General features: G+C 46.5%; 2 protein-coding genes and 2 long non-coding RNA genes across 6 annotated transcripts; 2 read left to right on the forward strand and 2 right to left on the reverse strand.

The window, feature by feature from the left end:
* The first annotated feature begins 109 nt into the window (after window positions 1-109).
* Window positions 110-3,171, forward strand: LOC128892017 (uncharacterized). 2 transcript variants are annotated; one of them, XR_008460992.1, is made up of 5 exons: window positions 110-540; window positions 603-757; window positions 837-1,207; window positions 1,332-1,470; window positions 1,584-3,171. It is a non-coding gene; the product is annotated as an uncharacterized LOC128892017 (long non-coding RNA). The 2 variants fall into 2 exon arrangements; XR_008460993.1 differs by having other exon boundaries at window positions 603-730.
* Window positions 3,172-5,241: 2,070 nt separating this feature from the next.
* Window positions 5,242-11,370, reverse strand: LOC128892384 (putative inorganic phosphate cotransporter). Of its 2 annotated transcripts, none has more exons than XM_054152760.1 (8): window positions 10,831-11,370; window positions 7,198-7,463; window positions 6,829-7,074; window positions 6,676-6,760; window positions 6,400-6,617; window positions 6,183-6,332; window positions 5,941-6,073; window positions 5,242-5,854 (listed from the first exon to the last, which is right to left on the reverse strand). In XM_054152760.1, the coding sequence occupies exons 1-8, from the start codon at window positions 10,853-10,855 to the stop codon at window positions 5,409-5,411; spliced, it is 1,569 nt and encodes a 522-aa protein (XP_054008735.1). In that variant the 5' UTR covers window positions 10,856-11,370; the 3' UTR covers window positions 5,242-5,408. The 2 variants fall into 2 exon arrangements, with proteins under 2 accessions (XP_054008735.1, XP_054008734.1); XM_054152759.1 differs by lacking the exon at window positions 10,831-11,370 and adding an exon at window positions 9,248-9,713.
* A 178-nt stretch (window positions 11,371-11,548) lies between these two features.
* On the forward strand, window positions 11,549-13,999 carry LOC128892387 (uncharacterized). The gene is made up of 3 exons (XR_008461077.1): window positions 11,549-11,992; window positions 13,703-13,790; window positions 13,859-13,999. It is a non-coding gene; the product is annotated as an uncharacterized LOC128892387 (long non-coding RNA).
* Window positions 12,123-24,329, reverse strand: LOC128892383 (uncharacterized). The gene is made up of 12 exons (XM_054152758.1): window positions 21,448-24,329; window positions 17,974-18,099; window positions 17,033-17,276; window positions 16,502-16,688; window positions 15,869-16,044; window positions 15,712-15,781; window positions 14,996-15,174; window positions 14,438-14,681; window positions 13,916-14,313; window positions 13,375-13,550; window positions 13,116-13,306; window positions 12,123-13,032 (listed from the first exon to the last, which is right to left on the reverse strand). Exons 1-12 carry the CDS (start codon window positions 21,457-21,459, stop codon window positions 12,777-12,779), a joined length of 2,259 nt encoding a protein of 752 aa, XP_054008733.1. The 5' UTR covers window positions 21,460-24,329; the 3' UTR covers window positions 12,123-12,776.
* Between the last annotated feature and the right edge of the window lie 789 nt (window positions 24,330-25,118).

Genomic DNA, 25,118 nt, shown 5'->3' on the forward strand with positions numbered 1-25,118 from the left:
CGAGATTTTACTGTGTTTCAATGTCTCTAGGAACCAGACGATAACGATCTTCGACACGATCATCGAACCAATAGCAGCGCGCGATAACACAGTCGTGGAAGGTGTTCACCTCGCGCAGGTGCGCAGGCCGATAGATGCGTCGATGCATCCAAAGTCTTAATTAGTTCCAGGCTCGAACGGGATGGGTTCGCGCGATAAATTTCGCGTTTTTTCTTCCCGGGAGCGAACCGCGAACGGTAGGCGCTTTAAAATTGTGCACAGCGACCGAAGCAGGTGATAGGACTGAAGAGAGAGGCCCATCGAAGAGCCTAGCGAGTGTGTCAGGTGTTTGGTGGATCGTTGAATGCGCGCGTACACGATCGTGTAACGGGTGTCTCTAATTTTCCGAAATGAACAGTATCGGTGCGTTTACGTGTATTCGCGATCGCAATCGCGATCGACTCGCCTTCGATCCATGCACACCCCTTGCGCACGCTGCAATCACACGTCGATGCTAGGGTTGGGACCAGGGATGGGCAAAATTCTCATCTAGATAAGACGGTTCGAATAACGAATGGAAGAGTACAATCTTCAAGGCAATATACAATTGCTTCTTGTTACAGGTGTTACTTGATTTCTTAGAAACTAATGAAGATATCTCCGCGACTACAAGGGAGAACCACTTAAATTTTAGGCAAATATATAACTACGTATGGAAGATATGCAGTGCTTCACGTTTCACGAGTCCAAAGTAAAGATTTCCGTTCCAAATGAATGAGTAATGTACACCTTGCAGAGTCGTGTCCGTTTCGTTAATCATTAATCACCACAAATAATAATCATGAATTACATTGTAGCCAACACCGTCGAGAAGGAAGAAAAGCTACGCGAGAACGAATGTTTCTTCTCATTGGATCATTTGTCGGTTGTCGTCCAAGGGAAGTGGTCTCAATTCGCAACCATTAACGCTGTTATCGTTGCCCGATCTCGGCGAAGGGGCTGCCCGTCACATCAGGTGCAAATTTCGATAGAGGCTGAGCAACCGGTGTTCGAACGAGGAAATTTCAAAGACAAGCGTTACGACAGGTGGACAGAGGTGTGCCCTGTCTTGGCCATAAACCGGAAGTTGTTCGAGCACGCGAGCATGGAGTAGCTTGCCAACGGGCACGCGTCGTCTCCCCCATTGTTACAAATGCTAATTCATTATTGAAATCAAGCATTAATGCAGGTAAAATTTTATTATAGGACGTTCCCGAGTTTATCACGAAGTGATAGATTGATTTAGAATTATCGTTTCCATATAAAAAGGTCCCGCAATCTTGTTCTAATCTAATCGTCGTCGTGGTTTCCAGCCCCCATGTTCGATTTCCCTCGTGACAACCTCGTTGGGTGGGTTGCCTGTTAGCAGGCGTAGCCTTCTCACAGTCGCCGACTGGCGCCCGCGGCGGTCGGTCGTGCTCGTCTAACGCGTGCAGTAGGGAATGCGATAGGGTAACAAACAAATCCAATACTTAGCGGAAATATTTCTCTGTAGAAAACTTAGAGCGACGATACTATTTTAATTCCACGACAAATTACTATTATTATTTGGAATGTTTTTCCAGGTAGAAATTTGCGAGAAAGAAGGAAGACAGTGTTCGGTGGAGTTTGCTCCTGTCTCCTCGCTGAGAGAAAACAGCTCGCGTGACAACGGCGTGTGCCCGCGGGGGCGTTCGCTCGAATCCTCTCGTTCGAGTTCCCCGAATCGCATGCACAGCACAGAGGTAAACCGTGATGGTCTGCGTGGTTCGCAGCCGTGGCGATTTCAAGGAAGCTGCCAAAGCACCAGCAGCAGCAGCAGCAACATCAGTCGCTTTACCACGGTCGTTCAAGAGCCACGGGGCTGAGAGTCCCGGACGGGAAGAGCGCACGGCTTAAACGTGGGCGGATCGGCGGCCAGTCGCCCCGGGTGTTTCTCACCCGCATACCACGCATACGTGCCGCTCATCTTCGGCCCTTTTCTCTTTCCCCTGCGTCTCTGCCCCCACTTCGCCCCCGTCCCTGACCCCGAACACGAACCCCAACCCCACCTTCGCCGGAGACCATCGCCTCCCGCTCTTTCTCTACCGCTACTCCTTATTCCCTTTCCTCCCTTTGTTCCAGCGATCGCTTTCTCGGGATCCATTCCTCCGCCTCGCCTTTTTTGCATATCTTCCCCCGCCCGCGGCTTCTGCTTCTGCTTCTACGCTTACTCCTCCCTCCAACTCCAAAGAGTTCGAGCTCTGCGCTCATCCACGTTCCGGCCTTCCCCCGTGGACCAAGAAGGATCAAGGGGGTTGTGTCGTGCGACTGAAAGTCGACGGTATGCGACCGGCTTTACGTTCGTTTGGTCGTCGTAAAGCTCGCACGATTATCGGTCCGAAAATTCCGTAATCGGCGGCGCATTCTTGCGAAATTACTGACCAAGTAGATTGCTCGAAGTTCATGTTACGCACGATTCCGTTTCGAAATCGAAATCGTAGGGAGGGTGGGAAAGAGAAGAAGCATTGGTGGCGATAGCAGCAGAAAGGAGACTCGAACGTTAGCCGGTATTGCCTCAGGGATGTTCCCATGAGTCGGGGGCGGCCAGGGCAGCAGTTCGCTGCGCTGAAAGTTGTTCTTTGACCACTCGAGGGCATCGGCGTCCCTCGAGATCGGTGCGTGCAACCGGCCATTCTCGAGCGCGTTATTACAAGAATCCTTAATAATCGCCCTCGACTACTCTCCCCCCAGTATTCCGGCGTCCAACTACTGGGCCAATTGCTTTGAATAAATTGCGCAATCCTCTCTCGCGATCATTGGCCATTTTTATTAAATAATCATTATTTAAATGTAGTATTTGTTGCTTTAATATTCTGAAGATACTTCAAGAGGAATATCCAACATTTTTTGAATTTCTGAGTCTTCTAACTTACTTTATTTATACTTACGTTATTCAGGTGAAATGGTATATTATTAAAATCAAGGAAGTAAAAAAAGGTGTGGAGTTATCTACAGCGTTCATTCCTCTATTAGTGATGACACTTCACGTACTGGCCACTAGAGGGCCACGTTTCTCGCATCTTCTAGAACTGCGTGATTCTATATATACTAATCTGCAAAGTTAGAAACTCGTACCGTGTTAGGCGTCGTAGACGTTATTAGGTGGTATTGTGAATGATACTACTGTACGTACAAACATAAATTTTTGTTTAAATAGCGTATCGTAGATGAGCATATCTGCGTTTCTCCTGATCGCGACGATTACCTCACGCAGCAGTTTTCGAACGATACGACGTGAAATCGTACGGAAAACGTTTCGTTGTCGAAACATCTGCGACCGATGTGAACAGGATCGCACACTGTAGAGGTAGCAGTCTTGCCAATGGCGGTGGCGCCGCAAACCCTCGATGGTTATGATCAGTGGGCAAAGTAGGAAATTTGAGTGACGTTCTAATATTCTATTCGGTATGGAAGAAACGATCGCGATTTCAATGCATCCCAAGTATTTCGACTATCGAACAGAGTGGAGATAGCCGGTGGATTATCATGCATGTGCATGCTGACAAAGAACTTTTAGAAGCTGATTAAACCTTAGTTAATCACAGAAGAGTAGGATACCATCGGGACAAAGGAAGCAAGCGTCACCGGTAGCTATCAACTCGTGTTTGCCTGATAAACCCTTTATCTAGCGGGCGGTCCCGCGCGGCAAATTTTCAGCGAATCAACCTTCATTGCTTTTCTGATCCCCGCGTCTCTTCAACATAGCGATTGAATTCGGTACTTACAGTCCGCGAATTCCTTGCATCCCCTCTTTTCCTTCAAGAGTACCTGTTCTGACTCTCGATACTTTACCGACCGATATTTTTGTTTTCATAACATTAATTTCATACGATATTTCTATAATGTTTCTTATAAACAATGCTATCTCAACCGAATATCGTCTGTTATCCTACCTTAACAAAGTCGCGTAAAATAAGTAAGCTAAGCAACGGCTCCGAATTTTCGCTTGATTACAATTTCCCTCTAGACTTCACTTATATTTATAGTTACCGCGTCACTGCTGATACAGACGACGTTTCTTTGTCTAAAAACAAATGAGTAGATGCCTGGAGTGGAGGTTCAGTATTCTGATTGTACGTTTCTAAACATAGGAACTTTTTTCTGTCGGATCAAGTATCGCCTAGGTTGAGAACGTTTGTAACGTCAACACAGAATGAGAAACCTCGCGGTCGCCTATCCAGAGGTAAACTGTGGGACACGAGCAAACGGGCGGACTCTGCACTGAGTGCAAAAGATAGAAAGAGGTAGAAGATTCGCAAGTCAAGTTTTGCAAGTTTGTCTCTTCGTTCTGCTGTTCTCCTGGCACGACCGTGGAGCGCCGCGGCGCAGCGCCCCTGCAGCGCCCCTACGCCGGTCATCGCGACGCGGATGCGACGTCTTTTCATGCATTCTGTGGCTTGTATTCTCGATAATCTCGATGCCGCGTCCTACGGTCGATGGACCCCTTCCCTCTCGTTTCGTCGCACTTTATTTTATATACGGTCTCACCTTCGTGGCTGCTGTCTCGATCGCTGAAATCGCTTAGTAATAACGAGTAGTTGAACGACGATGAAACGATATTGCATAAAATAAGACGAACAAAGGAAATGAAAAGGAGGCCTGTCGGTATGGGATACGTTCTTTCTGAGAATGTTTACAGTTAACGATATTATCGAGCGCAAGGAACTACAGTTTATAGTTGATAAATTATTTGCAAATATGACTAGATCTGTCGAGAGTCTTGAACGAAGTCTTTCTAAATGAAAGTTGCTGAATCGAGAAAGAGTTATTAGTAAATTAATTAATCTTACATGTGGCGCCATCGGTGGGAAAATGCTTAAGTTTGTAGTGAAAATAATTCTCACTGTTGCCCCTAGATGGCGCCACCAGTTCCTCTTAATATCTTATTATTTATTTTTCATAATTGCATAGTTAATACGATTCCTAGCTTTATAACACTACAGTACATTATTTTAGTACGTAAAATTTATCATTTTAGTGAATAATTATTTAATGCAGCAATAATTATCGACCCTTTAGTTGGTGTGGCGTCATCTAGTAGCAGCAATGGGAACTATTTTCACTACAAACTTGGGCGTTTCGCCACCAATGGCGCTGATTCAAGAGAATTTTACCGCTATTTTTAAAATATGGATAACTCGAACAATGAATAAATGTCACGTATCACTTAAGATAACAGGTGTGGAAAGTGAATACTCTTACTCTTTCGTTTATGTAACGATCATTTATAAATTACAAACGTTGTACTCGTACGAAAGAGGAACATGGCATGATGCAGTTTAGAAATAATCTAGCTTTAAATTATCTATTTTAAACGCGTGGATACAATTACTCTCGGCATCGACGGAAATGTATTGGTCGAGCGTTTGTTAGGAAAGAGATTTGTCCTTCAAAGGCACGGATTCTTCGAGTTCTGGAGCACCTTCCAGGTTCGTTTTCTTTTCATCTTCGCTCTGTTCGGGATTATTCCACTTCTGCAACTCTCCAGTGCCGAAAATCGCGAATGTTAACCCGCTGACGCAGTACGTGCATGCCAGAATCCAAAAGATGATGCTCCACTGAGCGTAAGTCTGATTCTTGTACGTTATCATGCCGACCATGTAGCTACTGAGGAAACCGCCTAGAGAGCTTAACGTGTTCGCCATTCCGAAAATAGTTCCAGAGAAGTTGGGCGCTATGTCCAAACCATTTCCTAGATAACCAGCCGTCACGGCGCCGTTGATGGTCAGGGCGAGGGTGAAGATCGCCACGGACGCTACACGATCGCATCCGAGATTCGCCTGCACGATCATCAACAGCCCTGGGCTCATCACAGCTGTGAAACGTGTATTACAGAATTTAATCAAGCTTCACAGTCAAATGCGAAAAGCTCAAAGAAATGCTATGTTGATCTGAACTTACCAAGGGTAGTAAACAATTTCCGTATAGCCGTTACGGATAGCTTTTTCTTTCTGAGCAAATAGTCGGCCAGCGAGGACGTTGCCACGGCGAAGATGTATTTCCCGAGGTACGGTAACGAGGACAGCAGTCCATTCTATAGAGAAACAAACACAGACGTATGAAATTTACTCGATCTCCGAGTGCAGCGGCGAAGAGGTCGGCACACAAGACCAAAGCTTCTTAACAGTAACGCGAGCGCCGACCTGTTTAATGTTGAAGTTCAAGATGTACTTCATGTAGGTGGGCAATTGATTCACCACTGTAAAGTACCCGAAGACGCTGCATGCATGGGTGATTATGATAGCCCAAACCGGCGCCGAGAGGAAAATAGATTTCCACGGAACGGGTAGACGCTACAAACCAAAATGTACACGTTATTTATCATTCGCGTATTAGCGCAACGAGCATTTCACTGTCTACCTTGGTCGTGGTCGTGGTCCCTAAGGCTTGCTCGATGTAGCGACGCTCTTTATCGGAGATTCTCGGATGCTGAGCCGGTGAATCGAACACCAAGAAAATCCATGCTGCGCTCCAGGCGAGTCCGATCACTCCAGTGACGTAGAAAACGGATTCCCAGCCCAACGAAGCGATCAGGAATCCGCAAATGGGCATTGTTATCGCTGCTCCGAGCGACGACGCTGAAACAATCGATGATAGACCCTTGCAAGCGGAGAATTATCTCATTCGTCTTCTTACCCATCATGTTTGAGACAAACTTGCTGCGCTCCGTGGGCGGAATCCATCGGGCAGTCATGGGTTGTATGGCGGGCCAAGTAGCTCCCTGAATTCGAACGTTAGTAGCTGACGAGTGGCACGTTTTAGTATCGCAAACTTAGAACGAAAACGCACCAGCATGAATCCTAGAATTGTCCTCAGAGCAGCGACTACGACGTAGCCATAGGTAGCTGCCAGAGGGGTGAACAGCGTGATCACGCTGGACACCAGCATGCTGTATCCGAAGACCCTCTTCGGGCCCACCACCTCGGCCAGTCTTCCACCCGGAAGCTCCGTGCAGATGTAGCCCCAAAAGAAGCTTCCCAACACGAGGTTGACTTCGTACTCGTTCCACGAGTACCTGGTCTGCTCTATCTCCTCCTGTTAATTAAGTGGAATCATTATTGCTCGGGTGAGTAGTTCTCCACCAAGGTGCAACGAGGAATTTCTAATAAAGTTAATCAGGCATAGATCCTTCTAATTTAGATAAAAGATGCTACGTACACGTTTCGATGGGTATGCAATGTTATTCTGGTTAGATGTATCGATGACAGTGGTTAGTTGTCCTATCATCGTTGTACCATTGTCGATGTTTGCGGTTTCGTGACTGTAGCAGTCGGTCGACGCGTGCAGTCCGCTGGGATGCGACGTGACGTTGCTAGGGATCACCATCGTCACGATGGCGATCGTCAGATTCACTCGCAACATGTAGTTCAACATGAATCCCAGGATCACCATGATGTTCAGCACTTGCCGGCACGTCAGCCATTCTGAAAGTGGAAATAGGATCACGTTTGCCTTAAATTAATTCAAATCTCAGCTATTTTTTTATCGATTTCGATCTTGTTCCAGGGAATACAAAGGTTGTATATGTTATGCATGTTTCGCAATGGTTGGAGCAGCCTGTATAATTGCAAAGTAAATGAATACCGCGGCGGTGTGCTTTACCCGACGCGATTCAATTTCAAAATCGCGCATCATTTTGTTTCTGCGGGTCTGGTTGCGCGATCGTGTAAACAGTGTTTACATAAGTCTCTAGCGCGGTATCCGCATCGTTTATCTTTGACGTACGATCACTCCTTGGATTTTTCATTCAAGCTTCCGCCGGATTGAAACAGGAATGAGTTACCCTTGAATTAACAATCGCGTTCTTTTATACACAACTGGACAAAGGTTGAAGGCTTGTCTCGGCATTCGTACCAACTACATTTTTATCTGGCTTCGATCATTCGAAATTCGTCGTACGTGAACGCTTCGAACGATCAAGGTTGACATGTTTAATCGACGATTTCGACAGGCTCGGTTGAAACTGTTTGCATGGTATTTCGAGTGGAATCATCAACGTTGCCCTGCGCGGGGCAACACGACTGAAACGCGTTCGTTGACGTAACACGATTGGACGGAAGGTCGTGCCATTTACACGTGGAAGATACGTAGATACGCATTATGTAAATTATAACTGCCGTGTAACCGAGCCTCAAAATCTACTGCGTACCACACCTGCAAACTCGTCGCGTTAAGGGTGTGCTTGAAGGAGTTTTATCAGACAGTGCATACGATTAGTACGCGACGGTTCACCATTCTATTTCTGTTGGATAACTCTCGATCTATTTTTCTAGCAGATGAATAGGTTCTACAAGACCTATCGACCTTTGACCTCTCGTTCCTCAGATTTATAATCGCCAGATTTTTATTTGTAGGATAGCTTGACAATATTTCTTCATTTTGAACCAGTTTAGAGATATCAAGGAGTTTTTTGTCCTCTATCCACCGCACAAGTGGGCCCCGCATGGTTACGCTACACCCCGTACATGGGTGTTAAATTTCAAACCGGTCGAAGTTAATTGCTTCCCCGAGATATTACGTCAACCGGCTTGAAAAATGTCTTTTCGAGGAAAAAACTGTGTGCAGGGAGGAAAAGCGAGCACGAACCCAAGCTCTGAATAACTGTTTCGTTATATTTACTTGTTCGGTCTTGAATCCTTGTGTTTCGTTCCCTGTCCATTGTTTTTTTATTATCGCATCAATTAGTTCCTTCAAATGGATTCACGCAATATGAAAATCAAAGCACTGCTCCGATCGTAAAGATCGTGACTTGTTTATTCGTGTCGTAACAACGTCGATTCTGCTCATTATATAAGCATAAATGTTAAAATTGTATTTATGATTGGAAATTTATTAGCAAATGAAGATCTCCGCAGTCGTATCGCAACAGTCGGCACGCGATAGTGATCGGGAGGTTGTATCCGTTGCGATTACTATTCATAAAGTAATGGATTCCGAACTTTCAACGCGTCCTTCTCGTGCCTAGTTTACTCGAACTGCTAGGTATGTTTTCTCAGAAGCCATTTATCCGAGTATCTAGAAACTCGAGTCGTAGATTCACGATAACATTCTCTATCGATGCAAGAAAAACAAGTCGAACGCATTAATTGTAACGTGCGGTGGTGCTCGTGTCTACACCTTTACCTACGAGCTTATTTTTCGTTCGGACTTGTACATGTATGAGAAACAATTTAATTTGGCTCACGGGACTAGTGAAACAAGTACGTACCGTTGCGTAGGGTCTTGATGTCACGATCCATTAGATGACGTACTCTAGAGTCGATCACTTCCGATATTTAGAACACCATCGGTCGTCGAGGGACGGGATAGCGCGAACCCTCGACGCCTCGTTTGCACGTATCACAAGCGTTCCATCGAATTACCGAATCAAAGGGTCGCGGTTGACAACGTTGAGACCATAATTCCATCTCGTTCATGATGATTCGACCTCAAGGTTCCATCTCTACCGCGGTGCAACAGCGAAGTTGCGCGTTGACGTGATCTCGACTCGCGATATTTATCGCGGTGACCTTGGATATCACGATTCCTTCGATGACATTCCATCACTGTTCAGGAAACGCATGGAGTCGTCAGGAGTTACGATACGTGGATACGAGAAATCTGTATCGCGTGCGCCGCCGGCGACTTTGAAAATTCGCTGAGTCGACCTTCACCCAGAACTTAAACACGGACGTTTCCGGATGATATTTATACTCGTTGGCGAGCATCGTCGTCTTTCGCGACGCGGTTCGATTCAAGCGGAACACCCAATGGTCGTGCGTGTAGCGATTCTCTGTGCCTGATTTGGGAAGTGACGCGTCGGGCAACGCGTGATTCTACACGGGTCAAAGAACGGTGACGTAAAACTGTTGCTTATGTTTATTAAGTGTGGAGATTAATTCTGTGCCTTTATATTCAATCATTTAGTAGTGGAAATATTTACTATATACACATAATAGAACGTAAGTCTCAACTTGATGGTCATTGCCATTTAGTTACGGATACGAGAATTTCGGTAGCTATAAAATTTTGCTTATTATTCGTCTTCTAATAATAATTTCCATCGGGTTGTATCTTAATATATTGAAACAGAGATAAGGTTGAGGACTTTGAAATAATTTCTACACCTAATATCACACGTCTCTTCAAGCATTTTGTCAAAGAGACATTTAAAAATGTATATTTAAAGAAATTATAACTAAACAACGAATCAATGGATCACGGTTGAAGAAATTCGACACGCCGAGGAGAGATCATGAATATGAATGATAGGAACGTCTCGTTAATAAAATGCTCGGCGAGATAATTGTGTGATTTTGCTTTTCGTGTTAATAAATCATCGTATGTTGTTTTTATTCGTCATCTATTATTCGAACGAACTCTTCCAGTCGAACTTCGAAGCATTCGGCATGGACTATGAGCCGTATCAAGAACCGATAATTCACAATTTTAATAACTTCTGGCCCACGAGCACGAGCGAGGTTAATCCAGAGCCGGCCAAAGTCTCGCCGTTTCCCGAGAAACGCGCGCGATTCATCGATCACGAACGAGATAGCGGTTTAGTCTCGGAAGGGTGTCCGCGTAAATGCTACTTCAGCGTCAAGATGGAAATTAGCTATCGTTTGTGTCGCCACACCTGTGATCAAAACACGTCTAGAAATAAAACGCGGGGATGTTTGTAAGAATTACAATATTGCTCTTGTTATGTAGATGCGCGAGATGTCGGGAGGATGCAAAAGAAGCCACCGTAGAGACATTGAACCACTGGAAAGCGTAAGGGTTGGAAGTTTCAAAGGAAAGCGGAAGTCTTACCTCGTGCATCTCGGTTGGACGCCATCCTCGTCGTCACAGAAATTCCGCTGGCGACTTAGAGAAAGCAGGGGATGCACTCGTGCGCGTGACAGGAAAATCCCGCGCCGAAACGCCGCGCGTCGGTGCCCCGCGAACTGCGAATCGCGTCAGCGAGTTCGCGAGCGTCGTTCGAACCGGTTAAATCGATCTACTGCGATGGAAACGACGATTGAATCTCGCGTATCTCGTCGCGGGAATGTCGAGCTCGGCGAGAACCGGCGTTCCTGTCGCCGCTGCCAAATATTCCGGGTCCGAGAGATCGCTGCTGAGAAATCGTGGCGCGATGCTGGCAGCTGCGACTTCAACTGCGCGGAGAGCCAACAGTGGCAGGCGTCCGATGCCCGATTACGACAGCGCCGATTACCTAGACGGACTACCAAGCTACTCGTACACGCGTCAGCTCCTCGTGTCGGTGTTCCTATTCCTGTTCCTCGCAGTCGTGGACGCGGTGGCAGAGTCTTCCTCTCTTCCACGGTCACCCACACAAACCGCGAACCTCGTGAAATTTTGACGTAGCGATCGTCACGAAAGCGTCACGAAGCCAAAGATGAGCAATATTCTTATTGAGACGAAAGTCTCCGATATCGAGGCGATAGATCGCTTCTTATTCGATACACTTCTTATTAAACGAAAATAGATGTTTAGTCGTAGTCACCGCGACTAGAGTTACCTAGAATTTAAATCTTGCCTATCTCTGGTGAAGACTCTAGAGACGACTGAACGCTTCGAGACTGGCTACTCGCTTCGTCGATGAGAGGGAAACCGTAATTTTGGACCTGAATATGGGAAACGGCCGGGGGACGATGATTCTCTATCCTTCGAGGACCGTTATGCCCCTTGCACGCTAGCCTCCGCGTCGGTGTGGCTCTGGTAACAATGAGTAGCCAGCGATGCTTTCATAGGATGAGGGTTTCCGCGTACCGTCTGGGAAGTCCGATCATCGGAGCCGATTCCGACCCTCGAGACCCGATTGGCTTCGCTTGGGAGGACCCAGCAGTGGTTGGAAACAAGGGGAGCAATCATCGATCGAATGGCTAGTCCAGGGACGCGCGTCCGTGACAGAGATGGACTAAATTCTTATCTGGATAAATCCAACGAGAAAAACTTGATGTCTTACTATTAGGTAAGAATGTTCAATTTTTAATTTCAACTGATGCTTCGAATTCCCGTACGTTGGATTTATTCTTTATTTTTAGCCTACCTCTGGTCCACGAATTTTCCAGCAGGAGAATACAATCAACGAGGAACATGTGTCAGAGATTTACGATACAAATTTTACTCGGCTCTATGTACATGATGCGTTCGATTTTCGTTGACGAACATCTTTAACGAAAGATGCGTACAATGTAGCTTTTGGAGGAGGGTGTGCCACGCGACGCATCGTAACGTTTTTTTTGAATGTATATAGTTGATGGGACCTCGTAAAAACTGCAAGGTGCCGAGACGGTAATAGGACCCCTGACTGCAGGGTTGGCTGAAAGGCAGACGGATATTGTCAGCAGAAAATAGTACGTGCGGCCCTGTGACCCACAGGCCTCTATCGCCCAAGGAAAAAGTCTATTTAGTTTCTTCCTATTCACATGAGAAAATTACGATCTCTTTTCATTCGATTCATCTCATAAACATCGGTTTATCCTATCACATCGTCGGCTGCTCCCACACTTCTTCAAAGTCATCACACATAATTTCTTTAGACAGAGTAACAAGGCTCCTTCACGTCGTTCGGCGGCTGTACTTCTTCCAGTGGCTCTATCTTTATAATCTTGGTACCCTCGCAGTTTTACGAGGTCGCCATCATTCGTTTTCCCAAGTTATACCAAGTAACAAGAAGATCAAACCGCCCGAAGCGTCGCAAGCGTCCCCCGCGATTCAAGGTTTGTCCCTCGAAGGGAGTCCAAGACGTTTAATCAGTCCAGGATGTTGAGCTTGCTGTTGGTTTTCCTGAGCTGTGCTCGCCATGGGATGATGGGAGCGTTGTCTTCCTCGTCGAGTTCGTTCGCGTGATTCGACTGATTGCCGAGGCTCATCATGTCGTTCTTCTTGTCCTCGACTTCCACTTTCTCCTCGAGCTGATTCGCTCGCTGAGAACTCGGCGAAACGTCTCGTTTCTGCGATCCTGGGGCTTCCACCTTGACCACCGGCGCGCCGAGTACTTGGTTCAGTCTACGAGAAGCGTTAGAAGCGTTAGTATAACAGCCATGCGTTTATAGTAGTAAAACGTTTGTATTTATATCCTCGACAGCCACCTTTTTTCCTCGTGGTCCTTTTTCGCGAGGAGCTGCCTCTTCCACGCGGGAATCGCTTTTTGTCGTCTTTCCTCGTTCTCCCTGGCAATTTGCTCCTCCAACTCCTTCTTCGCTCGCTCGGCAGCTTTTCGAGCCAGCATTTGTCGCTTCCATATCGGGATCACGTTCCCGGAACTGTCTTTCTCTGGGATCTATCGACGAGGATCGCGTTAAAATGTGACAGAACGAAGAGAGAACGGTGCGTCTGCTTGTCAGTTACCTGATCCACGAAATTCGAGGCGCTGAAAGCCTTGGTGATCTCCGATATGAGGTTCTGCTCCTGCGTCTTCTCCACCTGCGCCATTTCCACCTTGAACTTCTTTATTCCGGGTATGTCCTTGGTTCTCTTCAGCTCCGCAATCAAGTCCGTTTTCTGGACGAAGAACGGCTCTGAAACTACATGGCGGGGAGTCTAGATTATTCTATATGCCCTGTCTAGGTTTCTCTTTATTTTACCAAGTTGGTGTGTTAAACTCGAATAGAAAAATAGCGAAAGTTACGTTTTCAATGCTATCGGATTGAGTGATATTCCTTTTTATTTTTTACAGAAAATTTCACCAAAATTGGAGCTGGATAGGACTCCTCTCTTCGAAGAGGACCTATCTGTGAATACAGAGTCCTCGAAGTGCAAAACAAGTAGGTAACATAAAAAAAGCAATTAGCATATACAACGGAAATTCAACAGATGTATATATAAATTGCAGATTATGGAGTCCTGTAACAGGTCCTCTGTAGCATGTAACCGGTGCTGCAGGACTCACCATTCGTCATAGACACGCTGCGAGGTGGAGGTGCAGAGAAGGTTTTAGTCGCGTTCATTTTAACGGTGGTTCGTCGCAGCTGAATACTCGTCAGGTCTTGAATGCTAATGGTCGCCAACGGTTGCGGAGTCCTGGACATCGAGTGTTCGGGGTCGGTGGTCCCACCGACGCCGGCGCCGCCGTTGGCACCGGCACCGACGTCCTCCCCGATCCGTCGAGTCCTTTGCAACGGAGACAGTGGCGGCGGTGGAGGTCCAAAGGTTGTCTCTTTTCCTTCCTCCCCTTCTCCTGTCTGACGTTCCTCTTCCTTTTCCTCCTCCTCGTCCTCCTCCTCTTCGCCAACGTTGCTCTCCCGTCGATAGCCGCCCCTGCTCTGTATGTCCAAATTGTCCACCGATCTAGAAATGTTATTTATTTATCAATTAACAGAGTATTCACTGTCGCGCGCATTCACTGCGGTTCACGCGTTAATTAACGCTCGAACGTTAAACCGAATCGAAGCTACGAAGCGTTCGCACCGACCTTGCCTTCGAGAGACTGTTCTTCGTCGATCCCTTGCAGATGCTCTTCAAGTACTCGGACGGCTTGAGCAGGGTGTTGGAGTCCGCATTGGCGAACTTTGGCGGTATGAACGGCAGCACCATGTGCCTGTTGACCAGGTGAGACGTTTGACTCGCCTTAATTTCCTCGGTGTCCGCCGGTGAACTGGCAGGTGGTACTTCCGGCTGTTGATGCTCGCCGCAGGATACGTCGGACTTGTTGGTCGCTGTTCCGAAACAGAGAGGCGGTAGGGAGAACGAATCGTTGTACGTCGGGCAAGTGAAATCTAGGTAAGTGTATTATATGCCCGATGAGCGCTATGGTCTAGTAAGCTATGCCCGTCTTCGCGATCCACCGGTGGCTTAATTGACGAAGAGCGCCGAGTTACATTAATTCGGCCGATCGTCCGAGCCGATTAAATACGAGGCCTGACTACTGATTCTCTGTCGAACTATGCCATCCCGAGCCGAAAAGGCTCTTCTCAGACTTTTCGAACGAATCGACCAGGTTTTCTTCTCAGTTTCTAGTCGCGAGGCTCACCTGAAGATGAAGCAGGTCCGTTCTCGCTCCTTCCATCCCTATTGGCGTCTCCGGGACCGTCCTTCTTCTCGTCCCGCGCGATCGCCTCCGCGTTCTGCTTGGCGTTCACCAGGAGCACCACGACCTCCTCCCTGTCCGGAGGTGGGGGCGGTGGCGGTGGCGGTGGTGGCTTCGCGAAACTGAAGAACACGCGCGAAGGAAGGGAAAAAGAGTACCGTAAGCTTAATTTTTGATAATATCCGCATTAGTAGGTCCGTTACGAGCAGAATGTTCACCAAGCCATCGAACCCTCGACTGACCATATGTTAGGAACTCGAATCGTCCGACTGCCCCCACTCCAAACGGATCGCGCCACTAGATCGACCACGATTTATTCGATCACCATCTCTTGGACAAGATAAATGTCTGACTGGCTAGTCCAAGCTTTGAAATCAACGAGAAGCTTAAGAATGGCGTCTATAACTAGGTAAACGCGACAGTTACAGTGTGGTAAATATTTGAATGCGAAATGTGGAATGTATCGCATTTGCGTGCGCAACTTTTACCTGTCAGGCAAATTAATTCCCTTCTTTGTTTCAGCTGAGAAGATCCTCGAGTCCCTCTATAAAGTCAAGCTACGGAGACCGAACGGGGTTGAATGGAATCGAGATCGGTCGACGATTCGACAGCTTCTTATCGATTTTCCGTCGCATTTGATTATCATTCGTCCTACTTACCTGGCTCCGGTGCTAGCCGGTTTAATCTCCTTGTCGCTTTCTACTTGCGAGCTGGTCGAGTCTTTTTTCTCTGAAAGTCAATCGCGTAGTCCCGTTAGTCATTTTATCCGTATCAACCGGTCGCCATGCGACGAACGGAAGCATAACGTCCACGTACCATGCGAAAATTCGGCCCCGATTTTCGCGTTCTTGCCGATCCTCTCGTTGCTGCTGTTCCGCGAGAGCGAGGGGGTTGACGCGCTGGACGAGAAACAGGGAACCTCGCTGCTCAGATTGGACGTCTCGCTCGTGCTGCTGGATCTGCTGTATCGTCGATCGGTTTTCTGGGAACGACTGAAATCGGTCCGACTTTGATCGTTCGTCGCGTCTTTGAGACCGTGTTAGAAGCTGCGTTCCATTCGCCTCGACCAACGATACGTTTGTAATTTGTAACGCGACGATTTCGTTCGATCCTGCAGAACGAGATGCGCGGAAACCGGGAAAGCGCGTTTCGAAACGAAGGGGTGTTTCGAAATCCATTCGATCGCGGTGGACGTAACCGGTCGAAACTCTGGTCGCTAAACGCTCGAACGGAACGGGAAATGTTCGCTCGACACGAAAGGAATTTTCAAGTTTGCCAAAGGCGAAGCAGAGTTGCCGCGCCGGTGCGTGCAATTCGCGATAACGGCGCGTGTTTCTAATTTCCAGCGTAGCGGTAGTCGCGGCGAGGCAAAGCGTTTGTCAGCGTGGAACAAGTATAGCGACTGTATCGAGGCCCTTTCTATCGTTATATTTGTTCCATCGAGTATACCTGCCGTCGGACGCGTTGTCCGGGAGCCTTTTCTGGGCAGCAGTGCCAGGTTCCGTGTCCTGTCGCAAGCAGATTTGCTCGTACGCGTGCTCGAACGGCTCGCGAGCCGCCTCGGGTTTGCTCGCGTAACCGTTCCCAGCGGTAGGTCGGTCAAGTACGCCATTGTTGATGTGCACGTCCACTTTCACTGCAATCGGATGACAGCAGGCTGACCGTATGAAATGTTTTCGTGACTTCTCGATTTACTACCACTAGTCTCTTCGTGTGCATTTAGTACGTGTGTTCGTGTATTAAACCTTCGTTCTTCGAATTCTCGTGTGATATAGAGATACTTTTATTTATATTGCGTTTATTTGTCTATATTTCCGCGAAAATGTAAGTTTACGTAAACGTTGGTGCCGTGTTAAACAATATTTCAGCCAATATCTGAGCGAATCGCGGTTGTGGCAGGTCGCGCGTATAGGTTGAGTCGCGAGAGGACGTTAACGTCAGAGAACGGAGAAGGGGTGATATGTGGGACGTGCCACTTACCAGTCAACGTATCGTCTTTCCTCTCGAAGTGTCGATGCTTGCCAGTGTCCGAGAAGAGCCGCGTTATCCTCGTGTAGACGAGATCATGCGGGCTGTGAAGGTAGAAGGACTCCGTGTCCTTTGGCTTCGCCGACTCGCCGATGTACGCGCTCATGGGATTTATGTAGATTCCATCGCGGGGCCTCGAACCTGGCGGATGCAGGAAAAACGGCTCTTGAAACATGCCGCAGCCGCGCAACGAGCACTGAAACACCAACAGTCCCAGCAACCATTATCGGACGCCACCGCCGCTGTCTCGCATACCTCTCGCACGCTCTTCCGGAAGAGTGATCGCGCGCTGGCTCGAATCAAACGTCGGCTACCGTTGCTCCTGGTTGGCTTTCGATCGATCCCGATCTTCGGGATGAGACTAGCGATCGATCGATATCGAAACGGTGCTGCGCGATCTCTCTTCCCATCGAGCACCTTCGACTCTTTAGGGGTTACATGGCTTTCTGCATTATGCTTCATCTTTACGAGCCCAAAGTTGTTTCTCCCTTTAATCATCGATTCCCTTGACACTCGATAGGATGGCGATACCAAAGTAGATATCAATTAATCTTTTTCTAATTGGATATGTATTTCACATTAATGCGAGGCATAAATCCGCGCAAAGCACGTAGGTAATTCATTGCGTTCAGTAATTTACGGGTTCTACGATCTATGTTAATTGTACTTGCTATCCTTCTAATTACCTCCTCGATTATTTAACTTTGCATTTAAAAAAAGGGAATATTTCAAACTATCCCGTTCGTAATTAATAGTAACAGGGGTGACATTAGATTAATATACCTGGTGACGCCACTGTGTTTTGACAATGAAATTGGCCTAACTGAATGAATCAGCTTATTAGTCTCATTCCACATGCAGAAATTATGTTTAATTTGATTTGTTTTACTAACCTTGTCGATGGAACTTGCCGTACAACTGCAGGTCGTGGCGTCACTCATGTTCTCCGAATATTCCGAACCAGAACGATCCCTGGCCATCCTCCCGATGACATCGGTGCGATACGCTTCGCTCGTTTCCTGCGGGACATCGCGTTTGCTCTTTAACTTCTCCGTGGAACCTGGACGCTTATATTTTTTAGATGGAAAATTACGAGAAGATGCTCGCGACCTTGTAGAAAACGATAGGTGTTCGATAACGAGGCAACGACCTCGGTTACGTCGCAGGTTAGGCAAAATGTCAGAAACTTTTGGCACGGTTGAAGAGCGAATGGAGCGAACGACCGATACCGACCGTAGATTTAGCGCACCGACAACTTTCTACGCGGAAGAAGGAATCAATCTTTATGCCCCCATCGGCGAGATAAATGCGCCGATAAAATGGTAAACGTAATCGCGATTGCGCGGTTATGGACGTCCGCGTATGACTGTAACGTATTTAGGGACTGGTATCAAGATTACGACACTCGGAGTTGCTCTGTCGTAAAGTTAATATCTCTCTCCGCAGGCCAGAGCAGCGTTAGTCGTTTGACTTCACTTGAAGTCGATCTTAGAAGAAAGTTTCCAACGTAAGAAAGACTCGAACGCGAGTAGAACAATTATAAAGAGTTCACTCAAGCATTTTGTTGTCATTTCGTTACACGACACGTGGAAATTGGTGTTATGCTTGTGTACTTTGCCTTCGTGCGAGACAATTTGAAACAACTTTCCAACACGCGAGCCTATGTTACATTTACCACGGTAACGATTATTTTCTTTTTTTAAATGGATTTCGTTTTTGTTTTGCAGGCGTCTTGGACGGCCTAATAGTTAATTATAGTAATCAAGTGGACCCAGCGGCGTATGAAAGGCGGACGAATTATCGAACGAGATTCGCCAGAATTGTAAGAGCCCTGCGCTACTAAAAAGAGGCTGTACATATTCAGAAAATTCAGAATTTTCGGTGAAACCCGTGTCATTATCGAACCGAGGTATTTTGTCGCACACTTATGCTTTCGAAATCCGTGTTTCCACGGGGATAATAACTCGTGTCGTTAGTTGGTCGATTTCACCGTGAAAATTACGCTAGCGTGGTTTTCTCGAAGAAGAGCGATTTGCCAATGCGAGTTCGCGCGATTCCTAACACGTCGAGTATTTATTATAATAGTAAATTTCATCAGTTCCCATATGGTTCGAGGAATTATAATCTAATTTACGCGACGGGTTTGAATATTCATCTAACGCGCGTAGCTCCGTTGCCAAGGTTACTTGCTACTCACGATTACATTGCGGGTTTCACGCATTCCTGGCATACGCGGATACAAAAAACGCATGCGAAACGTGTGAAAAAAACGTACGCGTTCACGCGAAATCAATCACAGATAATATTGTATAATTTTCTGATTCCCAGCTCGCGTACGTTTTCCCTATTAGCATATTTACCATAAATGCATAAAATCGCCAGCGTGCTCTCGCGATACGGGAGAAAGTAAATCCGATGGAGAATACCTTCGTCTAATCTGAGCATCTTAATTGTGCAAAAAATAAAATCGAGATTAGACAAATACCGGCGGTTAGTTTACGCTCTGTTCAATCGAATAAACGTCGCGAATACATCGCTACGCGTCAAGTCCGATGCGTTATCCATTGTTCATACAAATTCGGACTATCGCGGTTACCTCGCGCTCTTCCCAATCGAATGGAATTACTCTTTCGATTCGAGAACAATGTCTGAGCCTCTCTGACTCTCGCTGGCAACGTTATAATAGCGTTAAATAAGGCTGCGCGTGAAAACTCCCCGTCTCCACGTGCGCCGCCGTTCTTCTTCGACTGGCACTCGCATACGCGGAGAAAATGCGTTTCGATTACGAAGCGAAACGCGCGAGTTTACATCTCGTAGAGAAAACCACGTTTCTTGCAACGATATACGGATAATTTCCAGAAGCGTTGCGCCTACCGCACTCATTCTAATCGCCGTTTCATCTATATTTTATTTACCCATGCCGATCCACGATTCATTCGAGGTTCGAGGCATCCTCTGCGAGTCAACCTTTCGCTAATATTTCCCTTCTCCCGAGCTAACTCGAAGCGTGAAAATTTGTTCAAGTGACACGCCTCGACTCGCATATTTTGCTTTCTCTATTGCTCTGTCTTTTCTCTATCCTGTCGAAATATATATAAAAAGGAGCGGTCTGGCCATCGAGATCTCCGTCGAAGAAAACGTCTACTCGTTTCATTCGTCCACCTTTCCGGGTAGTATTCCGTTGAGCGCGCTATACCGCGAATAACGACACGCTAGCTGAATAACCGGGTGAAGGACGATAGACGAATTCGCGTGACGCGCGAATAGAAGAAACGGACGTGGAGCTCGATGCACCAGGTGGACTTTTTCTTCATCGATCGCGAGGAACGCCTCCGCGGATCGATCTCTCAGGGTCTCGACCCATATGGAAGGTACAGCGGCGAGATATCGCGGGATTCTCACGATCGAGTGGAAATGGAATGGAAACGCTCCACCGAATTCCAGAGTCGAGTAGGCCGGTTTGTTGTAGGTCAGAGATTAAAGACAGGCAAAATTTTAGTTAATAACAACGACGTTGAAACATGCTCGTTGATAAACTATCGCAACGGAGAAGCAGGGGAAAGAATGGAGGCGATCCATGCTCTCTGTGTCGCTTTCCAATTAAAAAGAAATTCAGTATCTAGCGATGCAAAAAGAAAGGTAACGTATAGGAGCAAAAACTAAGTATACGTTCGGTAGAAAGGCGAGGTATAGCTACACGTTGTTATTAACCTAACCTTGACTACTAAACGACGAACAAAAACACAGTTTTATTCGATTGAACAGTCGTACACACAAGTTTCTATTCGTTGAGCGTGAAATGCGCGTTCATTTCACAATTCCAATTATTTATTTCACGTTTTTACCACGTGGGATTCTAAACGTAATTATTAGACAGAGTAGAGACCAGTTGCAGTTGTTATTTCTGACCTCTGTTTTTTTTTTTCGTTCTTTGATATTATTATCTGGATTAGAATTTCGTCCATCTGCGATTTGCAGTTTTACAGTATAGAAGTCGATCGATAGAAGCGCTACCACGGTTCCGTCGTTGCACTGTTCGTTCTAGATTATCCTTTGCTCGCCTTTCACTAAAATCTTTGAGACGGATGAACGCGCACTCTGACACGCGCGAGACGTATACGTTAACCTTTCTACCTACAAAATTTCACTACATTCAATTTCCTACACCGAGAAAGACCCGAACTAAAAGTTTTCGGACAAATTATTCCTCATCTTTCTCTTCGGAGAGCGTCGCTTGAAATTTAATTAAAGATCTGTGCATAGACAAAAATGTCGCTGGTTTCTGACGGTATATCGAGGTGTACCGTTACCGATTCCCGGAGGATGACGATCGCTGGATCGGATCGAGCGCGTTCTGGTTCACTTACGTGCACACCCATGCAAAACCGGGACGCTGGTCGTTTGTACCGCGGAAAGAGATCTCGACGCGGTCCCGATCATTCGGACGGGACACGACTCGTCTACTTCCAGGAATCGTCGAAATACGCGTCGAGTCGAATATTCCGACTTTCCATGAGCCTGGGGAATCTTCTCCTCGTGTTTGACGATCTCTCCTACGGTAGGTGTTGGCACGCACACTGTGTTCCGGCGATTACGACGAAAGAGAAGGAAACCGGCCGACTGGCGATCGTTCTAACGGACCGGGTTACCAAGGCAGGCTTTTATACGCGTACAAACGAGTATTTCGGTGTCCGAATTGGAATTTATCGTGGCCGAAAGCGAGAACGCGGGAGACCGGTCGGACAACGAACTCGATCCGTGCTCGGTAAGCGGCAGACCGAGTCTCTCTCGACTCTGGGCCCACCTGTTCTAAGCGAGAGCCTGGCCAACTGGTCGCGGGTTGCACGTCGAGGTAGGGGTACGAGAGCCTCGTCAGCTACCTAGTTACCACCGATCCTTGAATCGTGCCGTTCCGTGCCACGTCTTGCCGCACCGTTCACCGTGTACCCGCTCCTCTTCTTTATTATTATTCGGCATGATCATCATTATCAACGGGATAACAGCTATTAGCCAGATGAACGGCTTGGAAGTATGATTTCGCAAGTGGGAGATCCGTAAACGTTTCGACTCGGTTCAGGCCTCTTCGGAGCTTATATCTTTTATTATCGTCAATTGGGAAACTCCTAGGACAGAATTAGATTTTTCACGATTTTTTATAGAGGAACATCCGACTGTTCCTGAACGCATTCATAATTTTTTAGATTCTATACTTCAAAGACACCGAGGCCAGTTTGTTTAGGCGAAACAGATGTTTTTTCTACCGAGGCGTTGTAATCGAAGCCAAGGTCGAGGTGCACGACAACACGACCTTCAAACGACCGTGTGCACGGTAAATAGTCGAGGTTATTTGAAGGTTGAGGTTGCGATACATCAACCCATTGAAATTGACATTGATTTCGACATCGCAGCGGTAAGAATGTGTAATCGCGTTTGAAACAACGAAGGCGATCTTGATGTAGCTTTGTGAGACAAAAGATTAAAAAAACGTCCATTCATCTATGAAACGATTCTTCAATTCGATCGAGGGAAAATGAAATGTTTCAGACGGAAATTCTGATTGACTTGCCCTATATATGTATGCTTATGTAGCCTACGCTTACTATTTAGATATAGATTGTAAATTTAGCGTACGTACGCCAGACGAGGTTCGTTGCATACGTTAGACTCGATTCCACGAGCATCCGTGTCGAGCTTTTAAATTGGAAACGAGCAAACCGGATCGAAAGTCTCTGGTCGCGAGCGTGGACCTAGGACTGGAACCACTCGAATAATTTAACAGTTCCCTTAAAGTGTTAATTTTATTTTTATATTCGAAAAGCTTTCGTACGATTAAGTGAATTGTAGAATAGATTGCTTCCTGGGGTCCAATTTGGAGCAACCGATCCAATTAGCTCCGAGATAGCAACGCTTCGAGCTGGTTCTGTTCCCTCGAGCAAAAGGATTCGTTTGACGACGGCGCGGTGTCCGTTGCATTTAAAAAATTGTCTCCATCCGCTCGAGATTATCGGCCGGGCGCGGAAAAGTGCGCGGCGCCGCGGATTTCCGTTACTTCTCTCCCGAAGTAGGGTGCAGAAGGAAGGTTACTCTGTCGTCGGAGAAAGATTCTTCTCCTCGCGCAACCTCGCGTAACTGTAAACGTCTCCCACCTCGGGTTTCCCTTCTACTTGGTTTCTGGCTGCTGTCTGCTCCGCTCCTGTGCCAAATCAAAACCCAAACGAGTCTCTTAACACTGCCAATTACGCGTAATTAACTCCATTCGCTCGCTACCGTTGCCCGTTCCGTTCATCTCCTTGCAACGAAAATTCGTTAACGAATCGTTTGTCTTTTCTGCGTCTTGTAAAAATGACAGATAGTCGACAATTAGGTTCGAATCGTTTGGTACTCTCGAATAGTAATCCTAGCTTGTAATCCGTATTTATTATTAACCTTTCTCTTATTTTGCGACTTGTTACTCTAACGATGTACAGTGGAACTTGGATAATTGCGCGAGAGATTCGATCGCGGTGGCAACAGGTGGAAGGAATGTTCCTGAACAAGATTTCACGCAGCAGGTATTTTGCGAAGGAAAAGAATACATTTGGTCGTATTGGATCAGACGTCATAGTCAGCCTTCGTGAGCCAATGTTACCCAACGTCCACATTCTACTTGTAGCACCACATTCTCCTTAATCCAGGACTGGTCTCTCTTTCTCCTTTCATCGGTACTGCTCTCTCGGGGTTGAACACTTTAATGTTATGTTATGTTATGTTGTTTATTTTTGTTCCGAATAAAGAAAAGCTACACCAGATGTTGTTATTATAATGCTCAGCTCGGCGTGTTCTTGCGATCGCGAGAATGCCGTTTCAACTTTGGCCTCGATTCCATACGATTAACGGAATCCCTCGAAGAATGTTGGCAAGGCTGTACTTGACGTTGAATTTAATAAATAACCAAGTTTCGAATCAACGAATAACGATATTAATTAATAACGATTTGGTTACCACCGTTCTTACCTAATACCGAATCAACAATAAATCAAACGTATGTTTCTTTTATTAATTCTGTTTATAAACTATAATTAACAGAATTTACCAGTCGACGGCGAAACTTTTTTTACCTATATGCCCGTTCGAAGCATACCCATTAATTTTGGGGACCAGTTTTCGCGAGCGAAAGGCGCTAATGGTTTTCCTATGTCGAAGCAGATATTACTGTCGCTCTTACTTCTCGATTCTCGCGGCTCTCGAATCGTAGGATTAAGTCTGTGTGAAGACCATATTCGATTAATCACGGCTACGAAAGATTAATTTTATAATTGTCTTTGAGTTTAGGTTTAAGGGGCCGGGGCAAAACATCAAACATGTTTACGACAACGAGGGAATTACGATCGTTGCGAGACGAATCGTCTTCTAATCGGATCAATGAGTCACTATCGAGTTGTGTAAATTTATTTTCCTTTAGAAATAACTCGAAATCATCGGGAATTTTCCTCTTCCGCCTCGTGGCAGAATGACGGTCTGCGAACTGAAATCCATCGCCCGCGTACGAACAAATTGAACGAACAAGATAAGCGAGTATCTTAACAGTAACCATTCGTTCATTTCTGCGAGTAAGAGAAAACGTTTTTAATCTCGCAGTGGGTACTCTCGTTACAAAAATATTCTCAAAGTGCAAAAGGTTCAACGCTAACGAAGAGAAAGACCTCTCGACCTACCGATTTACTACAATTTCATACGCTAAACTTTGACATAACATGTAACTGATAACGAATCGTTCATCTGTTGCTTCTCGGACGAAATATTTATCCGGATAAGAGTTCCTACCATCTCTGTTAACGAGTTAGAGAAGAACGGAAGAACCGAACTTTGCGACGACGGTAATAACATTCAGCGTCGAAGGACATCGTCCAGGGGCTCGCCTAGTCGATTAAGCAACAAGAGATAAATTATCGCGCAGCGCTTGTAATTTCTGGCTATCCAGCGAGATGGATGTTGATCATTTTAACGAGTCGTGCCTTCCTATGCGCGGCGTCGCGATTGGTCGCTGGCGGACGACGTA

This window comes from Hylaeus anthracinus, unplaced genomic scaffold (assembly GCF_026225885.1).
Source record: "Hylaeus anthracinus isolate JK02 unplaced genomic scaffold, UHH_iyHylAnth1.0_haploid 12002, whole genome shotgun sequence".
Lineage (NCBI taxonomy): Eukaryota > Metazoa > Arthropoda > Insecta > Hymenoptera > Colletidae > Hylaeus > Hylaeus anthracinus.